Source organism: Solanum dulcamara, chromosome 1, assembly GCF_947179165.1.
Source record: "Solanum dulcamara chromosome 1, daSolDulc1.2, whole genome shotgun sequence".
Lineage (NCBI taxonomy): Eukaryota > Viridiplantae > Streptophyta > Magnoliopsida > Solanales > Solanaceae > Solanum > Solanum dulcamara.
Genome location: NC_077237.1, coordinates 7,080,984 through 7,105,982, shown reverse-complemented (window position 1 = coordinate 7,105,982; position 24,999 = coordinate 7,080,984). Strand labels below are relative to the sequence as shown.

General features: G+C 33.1%; 2 protein-coding genes across 2 annotated transcripts; both read left to right on the top strand.

Moving 5' to 3' along the window:
- The first annotated feature begins 1,387 nt into the window (after window positions 1-1,387).
- LOC129900133 (uncharacterized protein At2g38710-like) lies at window positions 1,388-5,391 on the top strand. The gene is made up of 5 exons (XM_055975084.1): window positions 1,388-1,767; window positions 3,246-3,365; window positions 3,933-4,047; window positions 4,697-4,790; window positions 4,914-5,391. Exons 1-5 carry the CDS (start codon window positions 1,664-1,666, stop codon window positions 5,108-5,110), a joined length of 630 nt encoding a protein of 209 aa, XP_055831059.1. The 5' UTR covers window positions 1,388-1,663; the 3' UTR covers window positions 5,111-5,391.
- Window positions 5,392-7,588: 2,197 nt separating this feature from the next.
- LOC129900124 (vesicle-associated membrane protein 727) lies at window positions 7,589-14,854 on the top strand. The gene is made up of 6 exons (XM_055975078.1): window positions 7,589-7,790; window positions 8,749-8,964; window positions 9,056-9,260; window positions 9,378-9,498; window positions 14,428-14,490; window positions 14,571-14,854. The coding sequence occupies exons 2-6, from the start codon at window positions 8,775-8,777 to the stop codon at window positions 14,712-14,714; spliced, it is 723 nt and encodes a 240-aa protein (XP_055831053.1). The 5' UTR covers window positions 7,589-7,790; window positions 8,749-8,774; the 3' UTR covers window positions 14,715-14,854.
- Window positions 14,855-24,999: the final 10,145 nt, after the last annotated feature.

Sequence of the window (24,999 nt, the reverse complement as noted above, 5' to 3'; positions counted from 1 at the left end):
AAAATATTTATTAATGATTTATTTTACTAAACTGATTTTAATACTGATGTTTTGAAAATTTAAATTTGACAACTATTATATTATGCTGTTATTTGATGATAAATATAGTATTAGATGAAAATAATAAATTTCTCTTGATTTGTTAATTAAAAGAAAAAAATCATTATTAATATAAGAATCAAGTAAAATAAAATGCTGGTAAAAGTATATTCTAAGGGGTCATTTGGTACGCGGGATGGTACTAGTAATTCTACGGTTTTAATACAATTGGTGAGATAAAATAATTTTAGAATTAACTAATACCTCATACCAATTACTAGTGACAAAATTTTTACTAAAAAGGTTCATATATAAAAAAGTAAACATACAAATAAGTCGAGGTTCAATATTTAATATATATACATAAAAATAATTTTAATTATCGAAAAACATACCATTTTACTGTAAGAAATAATTTAAATATACCCCTCGTTATACTTTCGATCCAAATATATCCTTTCAGTTATACTTTCAATCCACATATACCCTTAATTTTGACGAAAAAATATGTGGTAAGCTCAAAATCTACCGAAAGTATAATAGAATAGGTATATTTGAACCAAAAATAAAATTAGTAGTATAGTTAAACTATTTCTAATAATACACAGATATATATAATCATTTTCCGTTTAAGTATATATAAATAATATATTTTTATATCAAATAAGATTTAAATAATACCCCTTAAATCATACCTTGCTTGGGTCTTGTCTTAAACAAAATATGAAATAAAATTAATTTTTAAATTTTATTTTAAAATTATTATTCTTATCTAGAGCCCGTTTGGATGAGTTTAAAAAAATAACTTTTATGTATGAAGTGCTTTTAGAACTTTGAAGTGCTGAAAGTTATTTTTATAAATAAGCAGTTGAGTATTTGGATAAAAGTGCTTATGTCGAAAAAATGAGGAAAATAATGTGAATTTTAGGGTTAAAAGAATAAAAAGGGTAGTTTGAGAATTTAGTTAAAATACAAGGGATATAAAAGTAATTTTTATGGTCAAAGAAAATGGCTTTAAGCACTTAGAAAAAAGTTAGGAATTCTAACTTTTCATTTTTGGCTGACTTTAAGAACTTTATGACTTAAAATTAACATTAGTCAAACAACATAATAAATTAAAAAAAATTTATAAATTGATTTGACCAACTTATAAGCCCATCCTCCGCTGCTAGTGTAAAAAAAAATCGATTAGAAAGTTGTCGTGTTGCTTTCAAGTCTTATACGTAAATATGATTGTTTCCAGCAATCGAGGGACTTGTTTGGCCTTTTTCTAGAAGGTTGGTCCATGACGAAATTATCAATGCAAAATAATAATAATTTAACTAGTATTAAATTATTCTATCCAAACTAAAAAAAAAAAGTAATCAAAAAAGAGCCCAAAGTGGAAAAGGAAGAAGAATATTCACAAGGCTCTTTTCTTTTCTCCCAATTTGCTTTGTTCTTATATTGTATCTAATTCTTCTTAGGATTTGTTAGGCAAATAGGGAAAAAGGGAGAAAAAAGACCCCCTTTTTCATGATCTTTAATTTGACTGAAATTGATCCATTGATTTATTTAACTGATTATTGAAAGATCGATTCTTGTTTTGTGTGAAATTTGATTGAATTTAGTAGGGAGGAAGAAGATGGTGTCTGCAAATAGGGAAATGGCTGTTTACTGCTTTGATACATTGGTATCTCACTACAACAAGGAACAACCTCCTCCTCCTGCTTTTGATGAGGGTGAACAGTAAGCTAATTTTCTCTTTGCCTCTTTCTATTTTAGCTTAAAATTAGAGACACCCATATTGATATTCTTGTAAAGTTTCTGTCTTTTTTTATATTTTTGTACATGGGGTGTCTTGAATTTTTGTATGCATGTAAGTTAGTTGATTTTTGCATGTTTATCTTTCTATTATGTTGTCCTTGTGTTCTGGCTTGTCCAGTTTTTGTCTACACTTGTTTTGAGCTTAGGTCTATCGAAAATAGTCTCTCTAGATTCTCTAAGTAGGGGTACATCCTATCCTCTCTCCAGACCTCACTTGTGGAATTACAAATGGAATGTTGTTGCTTTTATTTTTTGGTACATGGGGTATCTTGTATTTATATATGAATGCATATGAGTTGATTTTTACTGTCACTTTGTTTGCTGTAATTATCTTGCTATTATGTTATCCTTATTTTCTTGCTTGTCTTGTTTTTATTACAATTGTTTTTAGCTGAGGGTCTATTTGGAAACAATCTCTTTACCCCACAAAGGTAGGGTGAGGTATGCGTACATCATACCGTCCTCAGACCTTACTTGTGGATTACATTGGGTATATTGTTGTTGTTGTTTGTATATGTGTTGAGATTAAACAAAGAAGTGATATCATATAGCCTACCCTAACTTGGTTGGGACAGAGTGCTAAATTGTTGTTGTTGCTATGGCCTATGTGTGAACATATCTTTATTACCCTTTTGTGGCATAGTTTGTGGGAAATGTGTAACTTCCCTCCTGGAGATATATATGTGCATTTTCTCTATCTTTAGATTGGAATAAGTTAGCTTCTTTTGTACAAGTTACTTACTCAAGTGTTTTACAGGGGAACAGTTTATTTTCTTGGTTGCATGGTGCTGAGGCCTTGGAATGGGAAGGGTCAACGTCAATCCTTTTGTGTTTTCGAATCTGGAAAATTGCCCGTTTATTTTGTTGTTTAGTGATGTGCTCTTACAATGTGATTTTTAACTTTTTACTGATTAAAAAGATGTGGATTTTAGCATATTTCATTCCAATTGAGTCACTCTTTACTCTTTATAAGTGTTAATTTGTCGTATAGCCTTTTGAAAATGGTCTTTCACTTTATATTAAAACATTTTTATGTAGGGTACTCCTTTTCTACACATTGGAAGCTTCCGTTTTTAAAATTAATTTCCCCCCTATTTCTAATCGTTAGTCTTCCTTGTAACATCTTTTTCTTTCATCAAGTGAAGGTTTGTGTTCCACGAAGCTTGTTCTGTTAACTGTTTCTGTATTTTGTGCTCATGACAAAATGTTTTTGAAGTATAATCTTGATTAGTTGGAAAACTCATCTGCTTATCAGATTTGGACGGGGTAAGGTTTTTTCGGTGTCCCTTTTAGTAAGCTAACATCATTCTTAGTCTTTCTTCTGTAACTCATGAAATGCCAAGCCAGTACGAACATAAATTTTGATGCTATGCTCTCATGTGGCTCAAACTGCATTTCAGCCCGTTGTTTGTGACTTGGAAGAAAGTGGTGAATGGTGGGGAGCCTCGTTTGCGAGGATGCATCGGCACTCTGGAAGCTCGCTGCATTATTAATGGTTTTAAGGATTATGCTCTGACAAGGTAGATTGCAAGTGAAGTTCTTATATTTAAAGTACTTTTTTTAAAAAAAAAAACCTTTTTGCAATCCTATTTCATGTTTGTTAGCTAATAAATAGGAATAATATTAAGACAATTGAGCTTCATTATGTGACAATAAAATTTATTGAATGAAAGCTGATTATTATTTGCAAAACTATTTTGAAGGATTAAATAACTTGTTAGGCTCGTGTATGTTAGATAAATTTTCTATATTCAATTGATTGGACACTTCTTGAAAGCATTCTATTTTCATACTGGTATCGTACTTTATTCATGATTCAGTATGCTAGTTTGCAGATAAATGAATCTTGAGATTTTTTGCACTTTAATCTCTTCGATTTCACTGTTTTGAGTATAAATGACGTATTACGCTTCCTTGTCCTTGTGCTGATTTTCTTTGAAACCTTAAGTTTGTCACACTCTTGGGTTCTTAAGTAAGTGATTGCTTGCTGCTTTTTTTCCCCTTAAATTTTGTTCCTGCCTACATAAAAGCTTTTTATATATTATGACATTGTAGCTACATATTCACATATTTGAATTCATCTGCAGTGCTCTCAGGGACCGTCGTTTTCCTCCGATACAGGCTAAGGAGTTACCTACTTTACAGTGTACAGTTTCAATTCTCACTAATTATGAGACTGCAGCTAACTACCTTGATTGGGAGGTACTGCTTTTGAACTTTGAATCTCTGATTCTTAAATCATTGAAGAAATGTACATGCTTGTATGGTTGACATATTTCTTTTTGTGATTGCGTCATGACTTTGTGGAGCAAATTCATGAGCACCAAAAGAATTCAATTAAGAAGCAGCAAATTATGCCATAATTTAGCGTCAGATTTCACTTATAAGAATGGTGTTGAGACATTGCCTGCATTATTTAGTTTCTAAGACGTTATACTGTACTTGAATGTGATGGTAGAGCTTAGTTTTGTTTGTAATGTCGTGCTCTTAAAAATTTGTTACACAAGTATGACAATCAATATGCCTTTGGACTTGTATAACTCCCCAGACATGTAACGTGAAGCTTAGATCAAAATCGTCTTTGCCTCATTTTCTAAATCAAATGTCAGTTATCATTTTACATTTTCGAAACACTCCTATTGGTTTTTAGTTGATTCACCTTCTGTATGTTCTTTTGCTTGGGTAATGTGGTCCGTAGTCATGATTCGTTAGCGTGTAAATCCTCGTCATTGTTGACATAATCATATGAGAAATTTTATCTACCTGCATTCCTTTCTTACAAAAACTGCTTCTCTCTTGTTGGCTTGCTGTACTAGTATTTTGTTCTCAGGAATGTAATGGGTTTGTTCAGGTAGGGAAGCATGGGATAATTATTGAATTTACTGACCCTGACTATAACACAAGGAGAAATGCCACGTACCTACCTGAGGTGGCCGCGCATGAAGGTAATTTTCTTCTCCCTTACCTATCACCGATGCAGAATGTTGAGCATCTTGTCTATTTAAGTTTTTCTGGCACTTGTCGAACTGGTGGAGCTGCAAGATGAACTCGCTGAATTTTGTCTCCAGGGTGGACTGTTATAGAAGCAATTGACTCACTGATACGCAAAGCAGGTTATAATGGAACTATAACAGATTCCCTGAGGAAGCGAATCCGTCTAACTCGATACCAAAGCACATTATTTACTTTACAGTACAATGAATATGTGGATCATGTGAAGAATACCAGAGGTCTCGCTCCAGCTATTAATGGTGTGAAACGTTGAACGTATGCATTGTTTGGAAGAGTCTTCCACCTAAGACCAGTAGATTATTTTGGTTAAGTGGAAGATGAACCATTCTAAATTAATGGTTGGAATGCTTTGTTATAAATTCAAACTCTCTCTAGTGATTGTTGTCATAAATGTTTTACCTTGTTCTTCAAGTCTGAAGCTGAACTCATTTTCAGTGCTAAGTGCACCCAAAAAAATTGGACTTCAACAGTTCCTTTGAAAAAGCTGCAGTTGTGGCTATGTGGTTATAATATAACTGTCTGCTTTCTGTGGTTCCTGATGGCTATGTCCTTTAGTTCTCTACTTGAGAATTTGAGATACAAATACTGAATACTTTCAAATTGCTGTGGGTATATTTTGTAGCTATTGCTGGTGTCTATTTATTTACATGACTATTGGGCTATGTTGCTCGGACTCTTCAAAAAGTCGACAGGTATGTGTTGGATACTCCAAAAGTAGCGCATTATGGAGAATCCAACATGTGTGCGGCAATAATTTTGGAGAGTCTGAGCAACATAGCAATTGAGTAAAGGTTGAGATTATAGGTTCTTTGCAGATTTTCTCTCTCGTTAAGAAAGCAATCATCTTGGAGCATATTGAATTTTCTTGGATGATTGTGCTCTGCAAGTATGAAAACACTTTTTTGTGTGTGTCCAAAGTCTTATTTATCACAGCTCTGTTGGATGTCAAGGCAATGCTGTCTATCAGAGTAGCCAAAGTGTAGAAAAGTTGGTGTCATAGTGGAAATTGAGCTACATGGTACATACATATCCATTACATAAATCTGTTGGAGAATGTATATGAAAATGGTTATTGATGTGCAGAAGCAAGAAGCTGAGGTAGTATGTGTAGCTAGCCTTAAGATTCCTGGGTTTCTAACGACCTAGTGGTCGATGAAATGAGTGAAATTTTGGTGATCAAGATTCATATTTAGCCTACCAAAATAATTGAGATGTGCGGAAATTGGCTCAAATACTTGAACCTTCTGAATAAGCTCTGAGCTTCAACCATGGGGTTAAGTGCAAGAATACCCTTTTGATTATTCATAAATTTTCATTTGCTGCAAAATTCCTAGGAGGGGAGTGATGCACTTTTTTTTGGGGTTAATTATTCAACTTTTTATTAATTATCAAAGAGTGTATTTACAAAGCGAAGTCAGGCTACCACAATCCACTTTTCCGTACACATTACTTCTGCTATAACTCCTATCTACCCGAAACTTTTAAAATATGCAATTATCTAGCATTTGTCTAACTGTTGTCGAGGCTTGCACATTGTAGACACATGTCACACTTCACGCTATGTTGCTTTCAGAGGTCTCCTTTTTCTTAAATATTCTAATATTTCTCTCCTTTCATATACCATGGATGAATTCAGAGTATACCATCTATAGAGCAAGGGCTTCCCGAGTTTTGCCTTTAGTGTGTTGTAGGATGCACAATTTTTTATTTGACAGTCATGGAATGAAATAGGATGAGATAAGGGGTATTTTTTAGTATAGAATTTATCTATTCTTGGTTGATTAAAATGTTTTAGAAAAATAAAGAAAATTGCTTTCTTAGTGAGAGTAGGAAAAACAATTTCACGAGTGACATCTCATGTTAATTGTCTCCCCTCCCCTCTACCTCACCTCCACCACCCTCAACCCTTGTCACCAATCACCTTAGTACTTGAGTCCCCCCCTCCCCCCTCCCAAATTCATCTCCATCATGTTTGTCTTAATCATATATAATTGTTTAACAATAACATACGCAATGTGATTCACAAGAAATCTGAGAAGAGTGGAATATGTAGAAGATTTTACTTCTATTTTATAAGGTAGAGGTAGAAAAAATCCGTAAAGACGTGAATCAACAACCTTGGGGAATAGTAGTTATATGACAAATTATTTTAACTAGATGTTGACATAGAGGTACAAATATGGTTATAGCAACAACAAAATCAATGTAATTTCATAAAATGAGATATCAAGGTAGAGTATACTCATATCTTATCCAATTCTTGAAAGGTAGAAAGATATTTTCAACAAATCATTAGCTTAAAGAAAGTATATCAAAACAGAGTAAGTATGAATGTATTAACTAAAAACTTCGTGGGAGTTCATTAAAGAGTGCAATGAGTTGGTTAAAATTCCTTTATTATCAATTCAAACTCAAACAAAGTCGGCAAGTGAAGAACTTTTTGGTATGACCTTTTCGATCCTCCTTTATAGGCTATTCCATGCGAATTTAGATTAAACATTATGTGAATTTTAAATATCAGATAATTAAATAGAAAGAAAAAGAAACATCTCATTAGAATTATACTAATGAAATAGAAAATTTAATTAACTACATAATATTAAAACCAATAATAATATACCAATTTAAAATTGCAAACTATACCAATTCAATCTAGTATGATAATAATACAATGTTTTCGAAAATCGAATTTACCAAATAGTTTTCAATACATACCATGCTTAGCCCTTACGTATGTAATCAAAGTCAAATCAGATAATTAACACTGCTAATCATAATTCATAATACAGTTTAACCTCAACTCCTCGACTCCGTCGCTGTTAAAGAGAAAGAGCCCCCCACCCAACCCAACCCAACCCACCCCCCTCTTCTGCGAAATCTGAAGCTCCATTTCAGTCGTGCTCACGAAGTTATCGCAATTTCTGCAATCTCAGGTACTCTTTCTCTCTCTTGTTTATGTAATTTTTGACAATTTTCCTCACGAATTGGTAATAGCAATAGTCTATTTTGAACTCTTTTTTTTTGCGAGGATCTGATCGGAAGTATTGATAATTGCTATGATATTGGTGTTTCTATGGTAGTGAATTGCAATTAAATTGATCTTCGTTGTCCGGATTTGAATTGTAGATTCATTTTTTGATTGTTGAAGTTGTTTGGATTTGACTTTCTTTTTCGTTTATTATCTTTGAGTTTGGGTGTATCGTATAATCTTCACCACTCACATTTGGACTCTAGAAATTGAGGTATTTGGTGAAAGTACAAGCTAGGGTTTTCTTCTGATAGATGCAAAAATAAAAATGATGCTTGAAGAACTTTTTTTTTAATTTTGAAGCATAATGAATTTAGTTAAGGAGAATGTTGTAGTCTCTAATATCACGAAAAGCTTCTTTTTTTTTGGTTGTTGTTGTGTGTGTGTGTGTGTCAATTTTTATGTTAGATATTTGCAAGCATCCCTGCCTTAGCTGGTCAATCTCACCACAGCTGCAGCCACATCAATTGTGTGTTTACTCTGCTCCTTCTCGTTATCAGAAATGTAAGATCTCAGTCAATCAGTATCCACCACAGGTACATACACCCGGAAAGTTCATAGGATTCTCACCCGCATTGATTGAATCTTTAAACTACTTTCCAGAACTTCACCTTTTCTTGTCTCTCTTTTCGGATGAATTCCACATGTTGTCTGCATTTTCTTTTATCTTTCTTCATCCCCAACAACCCCTTGAAACGCCTCGTAGCTTTACCCATTTCCTTTTTAATTTTGAAGCATTATAGATTTAGTGAAGGTGAATGTGGTAGTCTAGTCTCTAATATCACGGAAAAGGTGATTTTTTTTTGTGTTAGATATTTGCATATCTCAGTAAGGGATTTAAGACCGGTCTTTTTGAATTACAGGCATCCAATTGGAGTTGTGATTGAAAATGAATCCAAAAGGTTTGATTTATAGCTTTGTTGCGAGAGGGACTGTTGTTCTAGCTGAACATACACCTTATTCAGGGAACTTTAGTACCATTGCTGTCCAGTGCTTGCAGAAGCTCTCTTCAAATAGTAGCAAGTATACATACTCATGCGATGGTCACACCTTCAACTTCCTTTTGGATAGTGGATTTGGTATTCCCTCTTCTTATATTTTCTATGTTGTATATAATTCATTTCGAGTTAACTGGATTCTGATTAGTTTGCTACCAACACAATTTTGTAGTCTTCCTAGTTGTTGCTGATGAACCAACAGGAAGAAGTGTACCGTTTGTGTTTCTTGAAAGGGTTAAGGATGATTTCAAGAAACGTTATGGTTCAAGTATCAAAAATGATGGTGATCTACATCCTCTTGCTGATGATGATGAAGAAGATGATGATCTATTTGGGGATCGTTTTAGCATTGCGTACAATCTTGACAGAGAATTTGGGTGTGTGTATTTACTTTTTTTCACCTACAATTTATAATATATTTGTAGCAGCTAGACTTTCGTATAGAGTCCAAAATCAGCCAATTAATTTGGATTTATTTATCCTGGCATTGCTAGGCCAAAACTTAAAGAGCACATGGAGTATTGTATGAACCATCCTGATGAAATGAACAAGCTCTCTAAATTGAAGGCTCAAATCACAGAGGTCAAAGGAATAATGATGGACAATATTGAGAAGGTAAAGTGTTATGATCTTTCTCTTATTTTTTGATGGAAAGGGGTGCATGCTATGAAGTAAGTTATGTAAGAAGACCTATAATCTCTTGCAATGAATATGTGCTTAGCGAATACAACACCAAAATTATGCTGGTGATGATCAAACTCTTGCATCAAATAAGGAAAATGATTGGGTTTATTTTTACTCCAAGTAATTGTCAGGAGTAGCTACACTCTATCTAGTAGTTGACCATAGTATTTTATATAAGGTTAGTTCGACCAGTGTTATTAAAAGTGAAAAGCGCAATATAACTCTAAGGTCTGTTGGGCATTTAAGCGCAAATAAAGTGTGAGCTTTAATAAGAAACAACACAAATGGGGAGAAAGTACAAATATGTATGTTTAGACCAAGACTAATAATAATAAGAATGATTAACAAATATATGGACAAAGAAGTTAAAATTCTTTTTTACGATAAAGTGAAGTATCAATTGTCTAGTGTTGCATCTTCAGGAGACGCTCATTAGCAAGAAGAAGTATGACTTAGAGTCTTGATGACGACATTGAGGCGCACATTAAGCGAGACAAAGCACCCAACATATTTTGCGCCTCACTTTAGGGTAAGCGCTCTTTAAGTGCGCCTTTGACCATACTTTTATGTAACAGCTTGTTGTACTGGTACATCATCAGTAAATCTTTACCTTTTCGATAAAAGATGACATAAAACGCTGAAACCAATTGGTGCATATAGTATATGTATTAGTTAGAAGTAAGGTTAGTTATTGATGTTGTAATTATATAAGTCTTGCGTTTTATAACAATCCATCGCACTAGTGATATTGTCTTCTTTGGGCCTAGATCGCACGATATAGAATGCCACTTGGGTCTAAGGTTTGTTTTGTTATATATCCTGCTTCTTTTTCTTGTTTTACTGATGCAGGATTTGCCTAGGGTGTTACATATACTCCCCATAGAGAATCAACATCTTTGTGAGGTTTATCCCACAATTATCTCAAAAATATTGGATTCGACTAAACTATATTGAGGTTTGCGTTTGCCCAGTTTGCTCCAACACCTATCATAATAATGAGAGATTTGCCTAAACTCAATGGAAACCTGAGGTTTGCCTCGCAATCGCTCAAGGTTGCACAACAATGGTTTTATACTAACATCGTCACCATCCTATTTGGGTTCTGACCAACGCAAAGTGAGACTTGGCTTACCCAGCAAGACAACCTATTTTCACGATGAAAAATTGGCAGTCTCATCTAAATTTCAAAAAAATGAGTGATGCGTTCTAATGAGTGAAACATTGACAACGATTATCGAGAAAGAGATAGGGAGGGAAAGGAGGAGAGGCGGTGAGAGCAAAGAGCTATTTTCAATCTAAAAAGGAAAAAAAACAGAACTTGTAAAGTGCACTGGAGATTTTGTCTTTTGATTGCTCTAAGCTTGGGGAAGAAAACAATTTCTTAAAAACATGGTTTTTGGGGTTCTTGGGAATCAAGAGGTTAGTTTTAATCCCAAAAACTTGTGGTTTCATTATTAATTTGATATGGTAAACTAGATTATGGATTAAAACAACGGTAATGAGTTAGAATTGAATATGCAAGAACTAAGGTTGATAAAGTTGGGGAAATTTATAAACATGTTCTTGTCTGGATGAAGTTTTGATATGAAGGAATAGGATATTGTGAATTAATGCTGCAATTGGAATTCCCGTGGGTTTAGCCCTAAATTAGAAAAAAGTTGGACAATTTGGAATTTAACTATAGTTTGACCTAGGGAAGATAGTTGTGATCTTGTTCAAATTAACACTTCAATTGATATAATTGGTTCTAGACTGTTGAAGAAGTCAATTGGTTGGCTTACAAGCATCAAGTTTGGGGATATGGAAGCTTGTACTTTGAGCGGTGGGTCTTCTTTAGCTTGCATTTTTTTAAATATAATGTCCTTTAAAAAAAAATTCCTGCAATGAAGTGGTTGGTTGCATGGTGCAAATAGAATTATCATGGCTATATTAACATGTGTGATATTTTGAAGCATAAGCTCCATTATAATGACATACAAGTTGTGAAATTCTTATATGAGATATAACCTGTGGCTATGTTATGTTTCTATATTATGACTAAGTTCTTAATTATGTTTGCTCAACTGTATGTGAAATTGTCAATATATTCGTATGTATATGGGAACAAGGTCTGCTCTTATAGAAGAGCTTCAGAGGTAGATGTGGATTCAGTCCGAGCTAAGTTCATAGGTATTGTCTAAGAATAGAAATTTTATAGAAAAATAGAGCACTGAACTAAACCATACCTGTTCTAAGGTGTATGAACATTGTGATACCGTATAAGAGTAGTAATAGTGTCAGGCTATTGTTGTCTAACTGCGGGAATTTTTAAGCCTGCTGGACCTTGCACAATGATGCTATAAATGTTGAAAAAGCCTCTGCTAGTAGGAATAAAAGAAGTAGTTCTAAGTCTGCTTCGCACTAGGACCGATTGACTACATGGCTATGATGACGATAGTAGTGAGGTCTAATATTGATTTTGACTTTGCAAACTCTCCATAACTTGAGATGCTAAACATATTTTGACAAGAGTACAAAGTATTAAGAATGCTGCTCAGTTTATATAGTGTTTCGACTTTAATGTTACATTTATTAGATAGTTAATGTATATAGTAGACTTAGTGTCCCACATTGGAAAAGATGTATTGAGTACTGTGTAGATAACTATAAATAGGCTCAGTGTAATACAGCAGAGAGTGCATCTTAATAATATTTTTCCCATGCCCTTCTCACAATTTTGATTTAAATTAGCATGTGATCCTGTATTGTATATGGATATACTTGTCACCAAGAAAATGTCTATGGTTGAGTTATCCACTCATCAGTCAAATGTGATTGATCCCCTCTTCCCATATTTACAGATTGACGGCTTATATTGATACTTTTTTTTTTGTTGCTGTTACTTGGGTTACATTTTGCTGCCAGTACTTCTTTTTGTCAATACTTTTTACCTTAGTTTTTGTTCTTGTATTTGTCTAACCTGTTTTTGAAAAGGCTTTTCTTGAGCCAAGGGTCTATGGGAAATAGCCTCTCTACTACACACAAGGTAGGGGTAAGGAATGAGTACACCCACCCCTCCCAGGACCTTTGATTTCCTTGGACCACATAAGAATTCGTCGTCCGATTGAATCTGCTTTTTTAATGCTATTGCTACCACTGGGTATGCTGTTGTTGTATTATTGGCGTCGATACTATTACTATAGACGTGTGAATTGGGAGAGACTTGATAGAGTAAGCCCAACACTTGCTGCGTGTGGGCATTATCTTCTATTGTTTTTGTTAAACTTCTCCATTATGATGTTTTAAACATGTTTCTGGAGTTATGCTTCCCAACTTGGTCCTGGGGATTGTAGAATATGTTTTGCAAGTATTCTGTCAGCTAACTACTAACTACTGAACATTTGATCGCTAGTGTCTTTGGTTTGTGGGTGGTGATGCTGGTGGCTATCATGTGTGTTGTGGTGAAGGATTGGTTGATGACAAGATTATCGGAATGCTCCTGTTTTTTTTAAAAAGGATTATCGGAATGTTACTGATACAGAGGAGACAGTACTGGATTTTTGTTGTGAAAATAGTAGCTTTGCTAGGTGACACACCTCATTTAGCACCGATCAAGGCCCTAAATTGGGTCACTACATGTTTGTATTAGTTGGGTTCAGTCAGTTATCATTGTCAATTATATTAGGTTTCATATTACAGATACAAATTATAAGCATAGGGGCTAAAATAAGAGAACCCTCTGGTGTTAGAGAACTTGTAATTATTGTAAACACAAATGATTAAGTATTAGAATGCAATGGGGGCTCCATACAACCAACTCTACTAGTGTAGGACCGAGGCATGGTTTATTGAAATATACAAGCATAAACTTGCAGCAACCAGATAATATTAAAGCTTCTCGATGTAGAGAGGTAGGTTTTGAAAAAGTAATCTTAATTTGTAATATTGGTATTTATTTGGCTGATAATGCTATAGTTGGTTTTGGTGAAAAATTTCTCATTGCTTGAAACTCTAGGATGAAATGTCAGTCATTGCATTTTGTAAAATTATCAGAAAGTGTATTTAGTTCTGAAACTGAAATTTATTGACACCACTTTATTCACGTCGCAGAATTTATCAGCTTTTTTGTATAGCATTTCTTAAGATGTAAGGCTACATCTAATTTAATGGTGTGGAGATTTACTTAAGAATTGAGGATTGCATGCATGTTCAAGAAATTATAAGGTAAACTGTGATGACAGTTCTCAACTAGGTGAGGTGGGGGATTTTCGGTTTTCATCCAGCTTCCATGGCCAGATGTGCTTTCATTAGTTTGACCTGCCTCAGTAAACTGTTGTTGCAAACTGCAGTTTATTCTGCATAATTTTTATTTTTTTTGGACAAGTTTTATTCAAGCAGAAACTCAATTCAAGAGGTTACTTATAGGTTCACTTCATAAATTATCATAATGGAATTAAAGATATCCTCTTGATCATGGGTCTTAGGCTTTTAGTGACTAAGGAATGCCGTCAAAGTTGCATAACAGTGGGTGAGTGCTTAGATCTTACACGAAGATAAGAGGTTGCCTCTTTTGGGGAGAATTGAGAGACAGATATTAGTTCATCCTTAATAAGCTGGATCTCAGTTAAGTGGTCTTTTGCTTGATTAGTTTCTGACACTCCATACGAAGTGGCTATTTTTCTTCTTGCTTTTGGCCAACATTTTATAGAAGGAAAACATATAAAGATATGATTATGTAAATCAAGTTTTGAGAAAGATAAAACTGGAAAATTAGCGACTGTTATAAAAATCACTGTTGCATTTGCTTCGGTATGTGTCTTAATTATGTTATTTCTCCTGATTCTGGATGAAAATACGTATTAAAGACATTTTGTGTTGCAGGTTTTGGATCGGGGTGAGAAGATTGAACTGCTAGTGGATAAAACTGAGAACCTTCAGTTCCAGGTACGTGCTATTTTACAGAATGTTTGCACTTGAAAATAACCTTTGTGATTGTGCTGACTGGAAAATGTAAATGCGCTCAGGCTGACAGCTTCCAGAGGCAAGGCAGGCAGCTTCGTCGCAAGATGTGGTTTCAGAACCTTCAAATGAAACTGATGGTTGGAGGTGCTATTTTAATTTTCATTATCATCGTTTGGCTTTTCGCTTGTGGAGGTTTTAAATGTTAAAAGTGATTTCGACGTAATCATTTGGGAATGGTACACTTTTATCTCTCAGTTCTGTAGTGTACAAAACCTTTCTTGTAAATGTGAGACAATGCTGCGGACGCTTGTTTTGCTGACTTAATACTATGGCATGGTACCTATTAGTGTACGTATCGTTAGCTATTTGTGTGTAATTAGCGTAACAATTTCATCATATGATTGTAAAGAGTGGCTCTGCGTACATAGATACAACAACGCATATAGGAAAAGTAAGAACAACTACTAAAAATCTTAAAATACGTGTGGAGACTTGTGTAATATCTGTTTATCTCTTTTATTGCTTATTGCTTTTCAAGAAACTGTGGCCATGTTTCATACCTGACAAATTGCTAGTACTATATTATTTGTCCTTGATGTTTCATTATCCCTTAAACTAGCGTGACATTAGATAAAACATAGATGAAAAAATGTTGCTTTTGGTGCTTTTTCTATGATTCACATTTGGCAACATCTTTAATACATAATATATACAAGTTTTTATGTGGAGTGCTTTCATTTTGGGGTGGTCTTTCATTTTTGGCTCAATTTTTCTTTGATGAAAATTTGTGGGTTAAAATATCCTTTGTTTTTTTCATCGAAACTAGACACTTTGTATTATTGCATCAAAGAATTACACAGTTCAAATATACACTTAGCATCATGTACAATCCAACTTGGGAAACACTTCTCCCGAGAGATCTCCTGATTAGGGGTGTAGAAATGAGCCTAAATATAGGTGATCCGTTCAATTCATCCAAACTTTTATGGTGTGGACTCATGATAATTTGTATTGGGTTCAATCTCAACCCATTCCAAACTTGACCCATTTTTAAAAAATCTTTAATTGAGCTCAACTTAATCTTCAATTTCAACCCATTTTAATGTTCTTTATTTACATTGGTATAATGTATGTTCTCATATTAAAGGTATGAATTACTATCTATTTTATATCTTTTAGGATTAATCTATCCATTTGAAAATTTTTATTTTTATTTTCTTGAGTTGAAATTCAAATTGTGGTTATAAAAAAGGTAAATAATAATATGTTAAGATTATTGAGATTATGTGGGTCAAATTGGGCGGGTCATGACCCAATCTGAATTTTAGCCCAATTGAGCCCAAAGTAAATTTGGTCGGGTCATGACTCAATCTAATTTTTATTTCAACCTATTTTAGTATTCTCAATTTCAACCCAACCTGCCTATTTGACACCTCTACTCCTGATCAACCAAGCTTGAGAGTGTCCATATGTCTTGACGCATCACTTCTATCTCCCATGAAGTAGCCACTCATTTCTAGATCATATTGAAAACACTTTTAATGTTAGATAAAATCTTCACATTCAAAAACCTTCCTAAAAGCAATCTCTTTAACAAAAATCATGTCTTTTTCAACATATTAAATTGGGAATCCAAGGGCATGAAAACTGTTTTCCGAGGCTAACCAAAGCCTCAAAATCAATACTTGCCTCTAGGGTGTCAAATGGGCGGGTTGAGTTGGAATTAACAATATTAAAATGAATTGAAATAAAAATCGGGTTGGGTCATGGTCCGCTCAAATTTACTTTGGACTAAAATTTGGGTTGGATCATGACCCGCTTAATCTCAATAATTTTAACATATTATTATTTACTTTTTATAACCACAATTTGAATTTCAACCCATAAAAATAAAAATTTACAAATGGAAAGATTAATCTTAAAAGAAATAAAATAGATAGTAATTCATACATTTAATATGATAACATACATAATACTAATGCAAATAAAGAGCCTTAAAACGGATTGAAATTAGGTATTAAGTTGGGCTGAATTGAAGATTTTTTTAAAATGGGTTAAGGCTTGAATGAATTGAGATTGAACCCAATACAAATTATCTTAAACCCAACCCATAAAAATTTGAATGAATTGAACGAGTTAACCTATATTTGGACTCATTTTGACACCCTTACTTGCCTCCAATCATTAGTCTGCAATCTTGCATCTGTACTACAACAACAACAACAAGTCCAGTATAGTTTCACCATGTGGGGTCTGGGAAGGGTAGAGTGTACGCAGACCTACCCCCACCTTGAAAGGTAGGGCGACTGTTTACAATCTTGCATCTGTAAACAATAAAATATAATTTTTGTAGATTTGTTAATTTACACACAAGATGATGTTCCGTTGACGAACAAGAAGATAGTCTTTTAGTGAACGAATCTTTAAATTCTTCATAGCAAAGATAAATTTAGAAACAATATCTCTTGGTTCTGAAATTTTCATGTCAAATAATCAAGCATTTCTATCTTTTCAAATTTGCCACATAATATTAATGCTCAAATTTAACAATTTTATAGATTCATAAAATGACTTTGTATTAAAAACAAGTTATATCACCAGATAAAAAAAATCGATAATGCTTTTAATACCAGATCAATTTATTGGACATTGCTTCCACACTAGTTGAGATCGAGGTCATTTGAATAACATATAATCTATATATTCATGTCCAAGACTTCAAACTTTACATATACTATCTAGTATCCACATCCGTTAGTCTTTTTGCTAAATTACTGTTGACTAAAAATTTAATCACACATTTGTTTTAAAAATATTTAAGCTTATTCCTAATTTCTAACTTCCACAAAGAATCTCACAAGCTTTTAGAAAAAAAATGACAACTCGATTGAGCTTTCCAAATTTTCACTTATTTTACTTACCATATTCTTTGCTAAGTAATAAACTAATTTAACTTCATAACTTCCCATTTTTATATGGTGCCATATTAATCAACTATTAAAACATGTAATAAATATTGGGCTAAAACAGAGTAGATAATAGGAGGAATAATGGTTTGCTTGTTAGGTTGGAAGCAAGAGGACAAGGAAGTCTACTCCGGCAAAGGCAGAAAGAGTGTTGTGTAATATCTAATTCATAAGACATTAAGTTTAAAAATTTTTGATCATGTTTGGTACAAGTTTTAGAATTTTTTTGCCTTGTACGACAAAAGTTTTGTAGGAATTTAAGGCATAATTTTGTGAGTTTTGAAACTGACTTTATGCCTCTAGTGACATAAAATTCTATGGGAACTAAGTTATGTCTTTATGAACTTCTTAAGACATAATATTCTGAAATTGAACTTATGCCTTGTAAGGCATAACTTATGAGTTATGAACTTCTTAAGGCATAGCGTTTTGAAATTAAACTTATGTCTTGTGATTTTTTTTTTGCCTTATGAATTTTTTTGCTTTGCGTTTTTATTTATTTACTGTGTGTGCGCATTTTTGATATAGGTTATTTTCAATCACTTTTTACTATTACTTAAAATGAATGGAATTTTTTTAAAAAAATCATCAATTTAAGAGGCAAAAATTGAAGAATATCTCAATATATGGACATTCATGAGAATGACCATAATTTATGTGCAATCCACCACAATCATCTAACATTTTACTTTATTACACAAATTAATAAGGTGCTAAGATATTAAAGTATACCAGAGGGACCAAACTTGGAAAATAACTTATTTTAACCTCTTAAAACATCAATTTTTAAACTAAACCCAAAATAGAAAGCATCAATTAAAGTAAAAGTGAACTCCACAGAATCCCTCACAATGTTTAGAACAAATAGCCCATAAGTTACATATTAAATGCAACAAATAGTTCATAAGTTACATACTTAATGCAATAAAAGTAATTACTCAATCCTAACAAACCATAAGACTAAAATTATGACAATTGCATAGATATATAAGGTTAACAAATACCTTCCCCTCCCCTTCCCCACACATAATAAGAGTTTAGTGCACCTATCTTTTAAAAAAAAAAAATTAGATGAAATATCAATTTGAATGAACATGCTAACATACCTATAGTTTGCCATGCATGATTTAAATGAAAAATGATAAGTGAAATGAAAAAAAAATAGTTAAACTAATGAAACTTATAATATTAGCATTATTGGAAAAAGGACATGGGAGAATACAAGGTGTGGAAAAAATATATACTTGGACATGTTTAACATTAATCATTAAACAAATATATATTTTTTTCTTTTTCTTTTTTTTATTTAGGACAACTAAAAAAGGTTGTGGGGATGATATGCGATACATAATATGTTGTTCTTGGAAATTAAACCTTCAAGATTAACTCTGATATCACTTGTTGGTATCAAGCATTTACTATTATCTCAAAACGACTTTTTTGAAAGAAAAATGCTTACTTTCATGTAGAAAACTATAAGTAATAGCAAGAGTATAATAAAAAGACTTAACCACATATAATGAAGGAGTTATATATGCATGCTCACTTAGTGTTTAATACACTACTAAAAAATTTGAATTTAGTGACGGACAAAGTTGTAGCTAAACAACAAAACTCGTTGCTAATCCTATTTAGCAACAAATTAGGGATGGAGTTTTGTTAGCTACGAGCGAAATAGTGATGGACTAAAGACGTAGCTAATTTCAATATTTTTTTAATAGTGATACAATTTTAGCGTCAACAATATAATTGCTAGCAAGAGTATAACAATACACGATATATTAGTTCTTGAGCATCATTTACTTAGTGATTAATACAAAAGTTTAATTATATTATCAAAAAAAGAAAAGAAAAGAACATAACTTAATCTCTTAACCGATCAAGCTTATCAAGTAAGTCAGATGTTCTGTCTCCAACTTATTACTTTAATCTTGTCATAAACACGTTATCCAACAGATGCATGTCTATTTAACTTAGGAAGCCAAACATGAAAACACGCATCACATTGAATCCATTAATAATTATTTCTAGAAAAGATTTCATTTAATTTTTTGTGCATCCCATTGGTAGTTTCTTATTTTAAACTAATAGAAGCTGCCAAATTCTTAGTATCGTACCTTTTTTCAAGCGTTTGATTTTATTTCTACACTAGTAGAATTGTGGAACATCAAAAACGAAAAATTTGATTTTCGAGATATCAGAAGCTGTCACATACATGCTCAAAGAGTGCTTTCCCGAAGAAAGAGATGTGCTTATTTGATAGTATGACATAGGTGATAGGTTAATTAATTTGGATAATATATTCAATTGAAGTTAAGCAAAAAAAGGGTATTTGTGATTGGAGATGAAAAGAGTAGGTGAAAATCAAAATAATATTATTGAAAAATGAATAGTATTTAATAATATAAGAATAAAATAATATTATCTCTTGATTTTTCTGTTACGACTCCAATCCGTCGTGAGTGACATCCACAATACTTATTCCAGTGGGAGAACCATTTAACAATCCAACAACAATAATCGCAATAGGTACACAAGCCTAAAGATGCGGAAGCAGGTTTAAATCAAAGACAAGTGTTGAATTTCCATATACTCAGAAAACTAACTAGTTATAACCTCAAATGTGCAAAATTAAACACCCTTAGGAACTGAAAGTCATCGTACCAAAACTCTAAACTAACAAGTCTAGAACAGGAGTACACCTCCAATTAGAAACCAGTAATAAATAGAAATCTTGTCTGAACACCTAAGTCCTGGAAAAAAAGGACTAGAATAACAATAGAGTCCATGGCAGCCTGAAGGAACAGCTCACCTTGAACTCGAAGACACGATCACTCATCTAGACGAGGTCTCTCCGCAACCGGTTGAATATGCCTGTACTCAACAAAAAGACAGAGCAACTCTAGTATCAGTATACAAAAGACAACGGTGTACTGGTAGGATCATGCGGTTAGCCAGTAAGCGGATCATAGACAAGTAAATCCAACGCAATAGGCATATACATATACAGAATAAGTCAACAACATCTCAATATCATAACTCAATGTCTTCCACATGCTTCACACAAGGGTCCTCTCAAGGGACCTATAAACTGTCACGCCCCGAGAGGGTATCCTAGTCATGGCCAGCACTTAGAAAACTATTTCTGGCCTCCGAGAGAACCATTTGGTCTAATCACTCATACGTTCATCAGCGGAAGACTTAAGTGAAAATAAGAATACTTATGTGGGTTCGCCATCATCAACATCAAATGAAAGAAATAATCCTTAGAAGAAATAGTTTCAAAGGAGAACTACTCAAATTACATCATCAAACTCTGTCTATGAAGCCTCTAACACTATCAGACGGTCTAATGACATATCCATGACTACTTTAAAAGAAACATAATACTCAACAATAACAAAAGGATAAAGAGTTCCTCCGAATACAAGAATGACTCACAAAATAGCTGGAAAGTAATGATCTTCAATTATGCGCTTGTTCAGGATTTCTAACACCTGTATCTGCATCATAAAACGATGCAGGTCGAATGACGTCAGTACATGTAATGTACGTGTATATAAAATGCAGGAAAGTAAGGACAAATATTAAGAAACTCCTCTGAGGAAGACTCGGCTCAGAACTCAACATCATCTCAACATCAACATGTAATGCAAGTTTAAAAATAATAATAATAAGCAATGCGTACTTGGTTGGGAGTTTCTCTAACCGACAACCATCACTTATGAGCTAGTGATGATACAACGAAGCGATGTCATTGCCACATCCATCTTATACCTTGCCAGGATAATGTACATCCCCATCTTGGATCCAATCATCAAAGTCCTCTTTTTGAGACTTAAGAGGTATAGCCTCTATTTTACGCTGGCTACGTAGTTCTGGAGTTTGAGTCAATTAAACTCTTACCCAACTTGGTGCTCAATACTACTCCCAAAATATGTGCTCATATTAATATCATCATCTAGTCTTATTGGAAAAACATCAAACTCATCTTATTACCTCTTTATCAATAATTATACTTCAAAACATTATTTGCATCTCATCAAAACATCTTGCTCAAAACATCATTTACTCAAATTCATTTAAACTCAATTTTTTTGCTCTTTCAAAATTTAATAAAATACATATATAGTATTAATTCAAATCACTCTTTTTGTCAATAAATATTAAAAGTCAACATCTTTACTCAAAAATACGTGTAAAAATATTCATGAATATCAAATCAATTAGGGTTAATGAAAAAGTAGTCATGAACAATAATTCTAATAATATGGGAGATAAAAATAATAATAATCTCAATGCATAAATATATCTAACTCAATAGAAGAAGAATTAATTCATTTAGAATTCAAGATTAGGGTAAAACTCAATTACGATGAATTTAAATCTTGGGCGCATGGACGAACTCAATCCAATGCTATGAATAGCCTTACATACCTGGAATTTAAAGTTTTACTCCGAATTGAAGAACTCAATGACCACTCTAGAAACCCTAGCCTTTTCTCCTCGCCGGAGCAGTTTTTGTACTATCTGAAATATAAGAATCACCGGGATAGTATTTCTACACTACTAAAAACTAAAACTATATTTGAGAATGAGTAAATAAGTGTATAGAGAGAAGAGTTGCTTGAGAAAGCTTGATGAATAAAATGAGGAAATACGGTGGATATTTATAGGTGTGGAGGAGGGACCTAACAATAAATAAAAATAATTACAAAGGATGATATTAAAAATTCAATGGAGAATTGTGATCTCGTGAATGATGTCAAATGAAGGACTATTAATGTCATGGGTGATGTCAAATGGATCTAGATATTTTCATGGTTGGTGAGATGAACCTTCTTTCAATGGAATAACTTTTTTTGGAGCTGTGTTTGAACAAGATAACTTCCTAATTAGGATTTGGTGTCTTGATATGGATTGCAGATCTAGAAGTATATTTTCATTTCATTCAAGAATCAACCGATTTGGAGCACCCTACCGTGAGATATGATTTTTCTTCTACAAATCCTTCATTTTATCATAGCACCATGTCTTGCAAAAATTAATTTATTTGACCTACGTATCCTCCGAATCTTAAGATATGGTACCATGAAAGTTGTAGGTAATGCCGTTGAAGTTATTCAAAAATTTAAATCACCAAATTTAGACTATTCTATGAAAAGTTATGCTCAAAATACATAAGCAGTATCATTTTCGTCGAAAATTAAAATACCACATACAACGTTTTAGGGGGTGTTGCACAAACAATCAACTTTGTGTTGGAACGTGACATCCAATCCAAGTATGTGTCAGAACATGACACCCCGATCTAAATACATGTCAGAACGTGACACCCGATCCAAAGTATATGTCGGAATGTGACACCCGATCCCAAGATATCTCAATCACAAGAACATTCAATGTTTACAATATTTATACCACCAAGAACAGGTGTATCATAATAACAGGCCAGCAAGTAATCATTTTATGCATAATCTACCATGTTTCCCTATTCATATACACACATGCATATCATGAAGCAATTTAACAAGTATATGAAACACATACGAAAAACTAGACCATCACCTACCTCAAATTCAAGCTTTCACAACCCTACAATGCAAGAGCCTTCCCTTTCCTGGTTCGTTCTTCTCGTTCTTGGTCTAGAAACATTAAGTACATATCAAGGATCAATACAATGGCCTAACTATCAAGAAATATAACACAATTTCATTCCCTAGGCCAAACCCATGATCCTACTCTTACCCTAGGGCTATTTTCCACCATAGATTTTCAGTTCAAACCTCCCCCAATGATTATCACCCATACTTCTAGTTTCTAAGAATCAAAGTATGAATCTAGGAAGTAAAAACCTTACCTTAAGCGTGGAAATCCGTGGAAAATCAATGGAAATCGCCTTACATTGCCTCTTGAGGTTTTAGAAACTGATTATTGCAGAAAAGACCGTTTCTGGTCTTTTCACGATTTTAGTTGCGACTGTCTCGCTCTAGCGGGATATGCAAAAATATTGAGCTCGAAATTTGTGATACAATCCCCCATTTCTCAACACACCCCTTCCAAAGATGAATTAAAATTATACCTTTCACGCCAAATTCGATTCCGAGAGTTTTACTCGCCCAAATGCTATTCCGCGAAACTCTAAATGCTCCGTATCGTCTTGGCTATCATCCTGTCCAATCAAATTATAAATTTAACCTCCCATCATTCACATGATCACCCTAGACTTCACATGACTCAGAATTCATCCAAGTCTGGCCTAGACTCAAATTTTCCGAAGTTACTACCCGAAGTTTTCTGGCCCGAAATCCTTCTCCATTGGCCTATCCCTAAGGACGGGAACAGGTCGTTACATTTTCAAACTGAATAAATAAATGAACATTTATTTATAGTATAATGGATAAGTAAAAATGAATAGAGGACTAGTTTGGAAAGAACCAAAAGGCAAGGGTGCAAATCATAAGAAATAATAAAGAGTGTAAATTACAAAAAAAAAGACACACATTAATTAGGGATGCAAAATGCAAAAACTAAAAAAAAATATATATGCAAAAAACAACTATTTTCATAATCCATGATAGATTTCTTGAGTTTTGACCAAATTAAAGCATAACTGCTCAAGTGGGATCCCAAGCTTATTCTTGTCATTTATTCAAATATTATTATCAATCTTTAAGAGGAGTAAAATTAAAGACGTATTTAAAGCACACTTAAATTTTAAATCCCCAATGCAGCCTAATACAAATCAACTATTATCGATTTAATTTAATTAATACACTCATACGTGTTCGTATCGCTTCCCTAATTTTTATGTTAAGGGTTTAACATAAAAAATGATGTATTTTTATTGACCTAATATCTATTTATAATAATAGCTTTAAGATATAGGGAAAGAAACACTTATCCCGTCATTTGTAGTGGCTTTAAAAATAAGAGTGGAGGCATTCGAGAAATTTATCATAAAAAATCTATTCAATTATAAACATAAAAAATAACATCCTTGTACCAAAATTATAAATTTGAATGTATTTTAATTTGATTGAATTTGTGACTTGTGTTTTCATTTTCAGTGCCTTAATCAATAGAATTGTCATTTGTTTTTATATATTTGTTTTTATTCCACGAGACATGCTTATATTTATATTTTCTGTCTTTCTGTTTTTATTAAAGCCCGCTTTTTAGTTACGCATTGCGTCGAAAACTCAAGCAACATTGGTCTTATTAGGTAAATAATTTATATGTGATTCACTTTAATCATCTAACAATTCACTCATTATTAGGCAACTTTAATAGGCTACTATGATACTGAAATTTTCTTTTAACAATCTTTATGATTTTTATCGATTCAATCTTTTTATAACTAATCACACTCGAAGTCAACTTAAATATCTCTTGTTTTCTAGATCTGTCATTTAATTAATATATTTCATTTAAATTGTTCAATTTATTTGATTTTCTTGGTATGATGTACATTAATTCATATACTATTAGAAGATGAACCCTTGATTAGACTCCCCTTTATTAA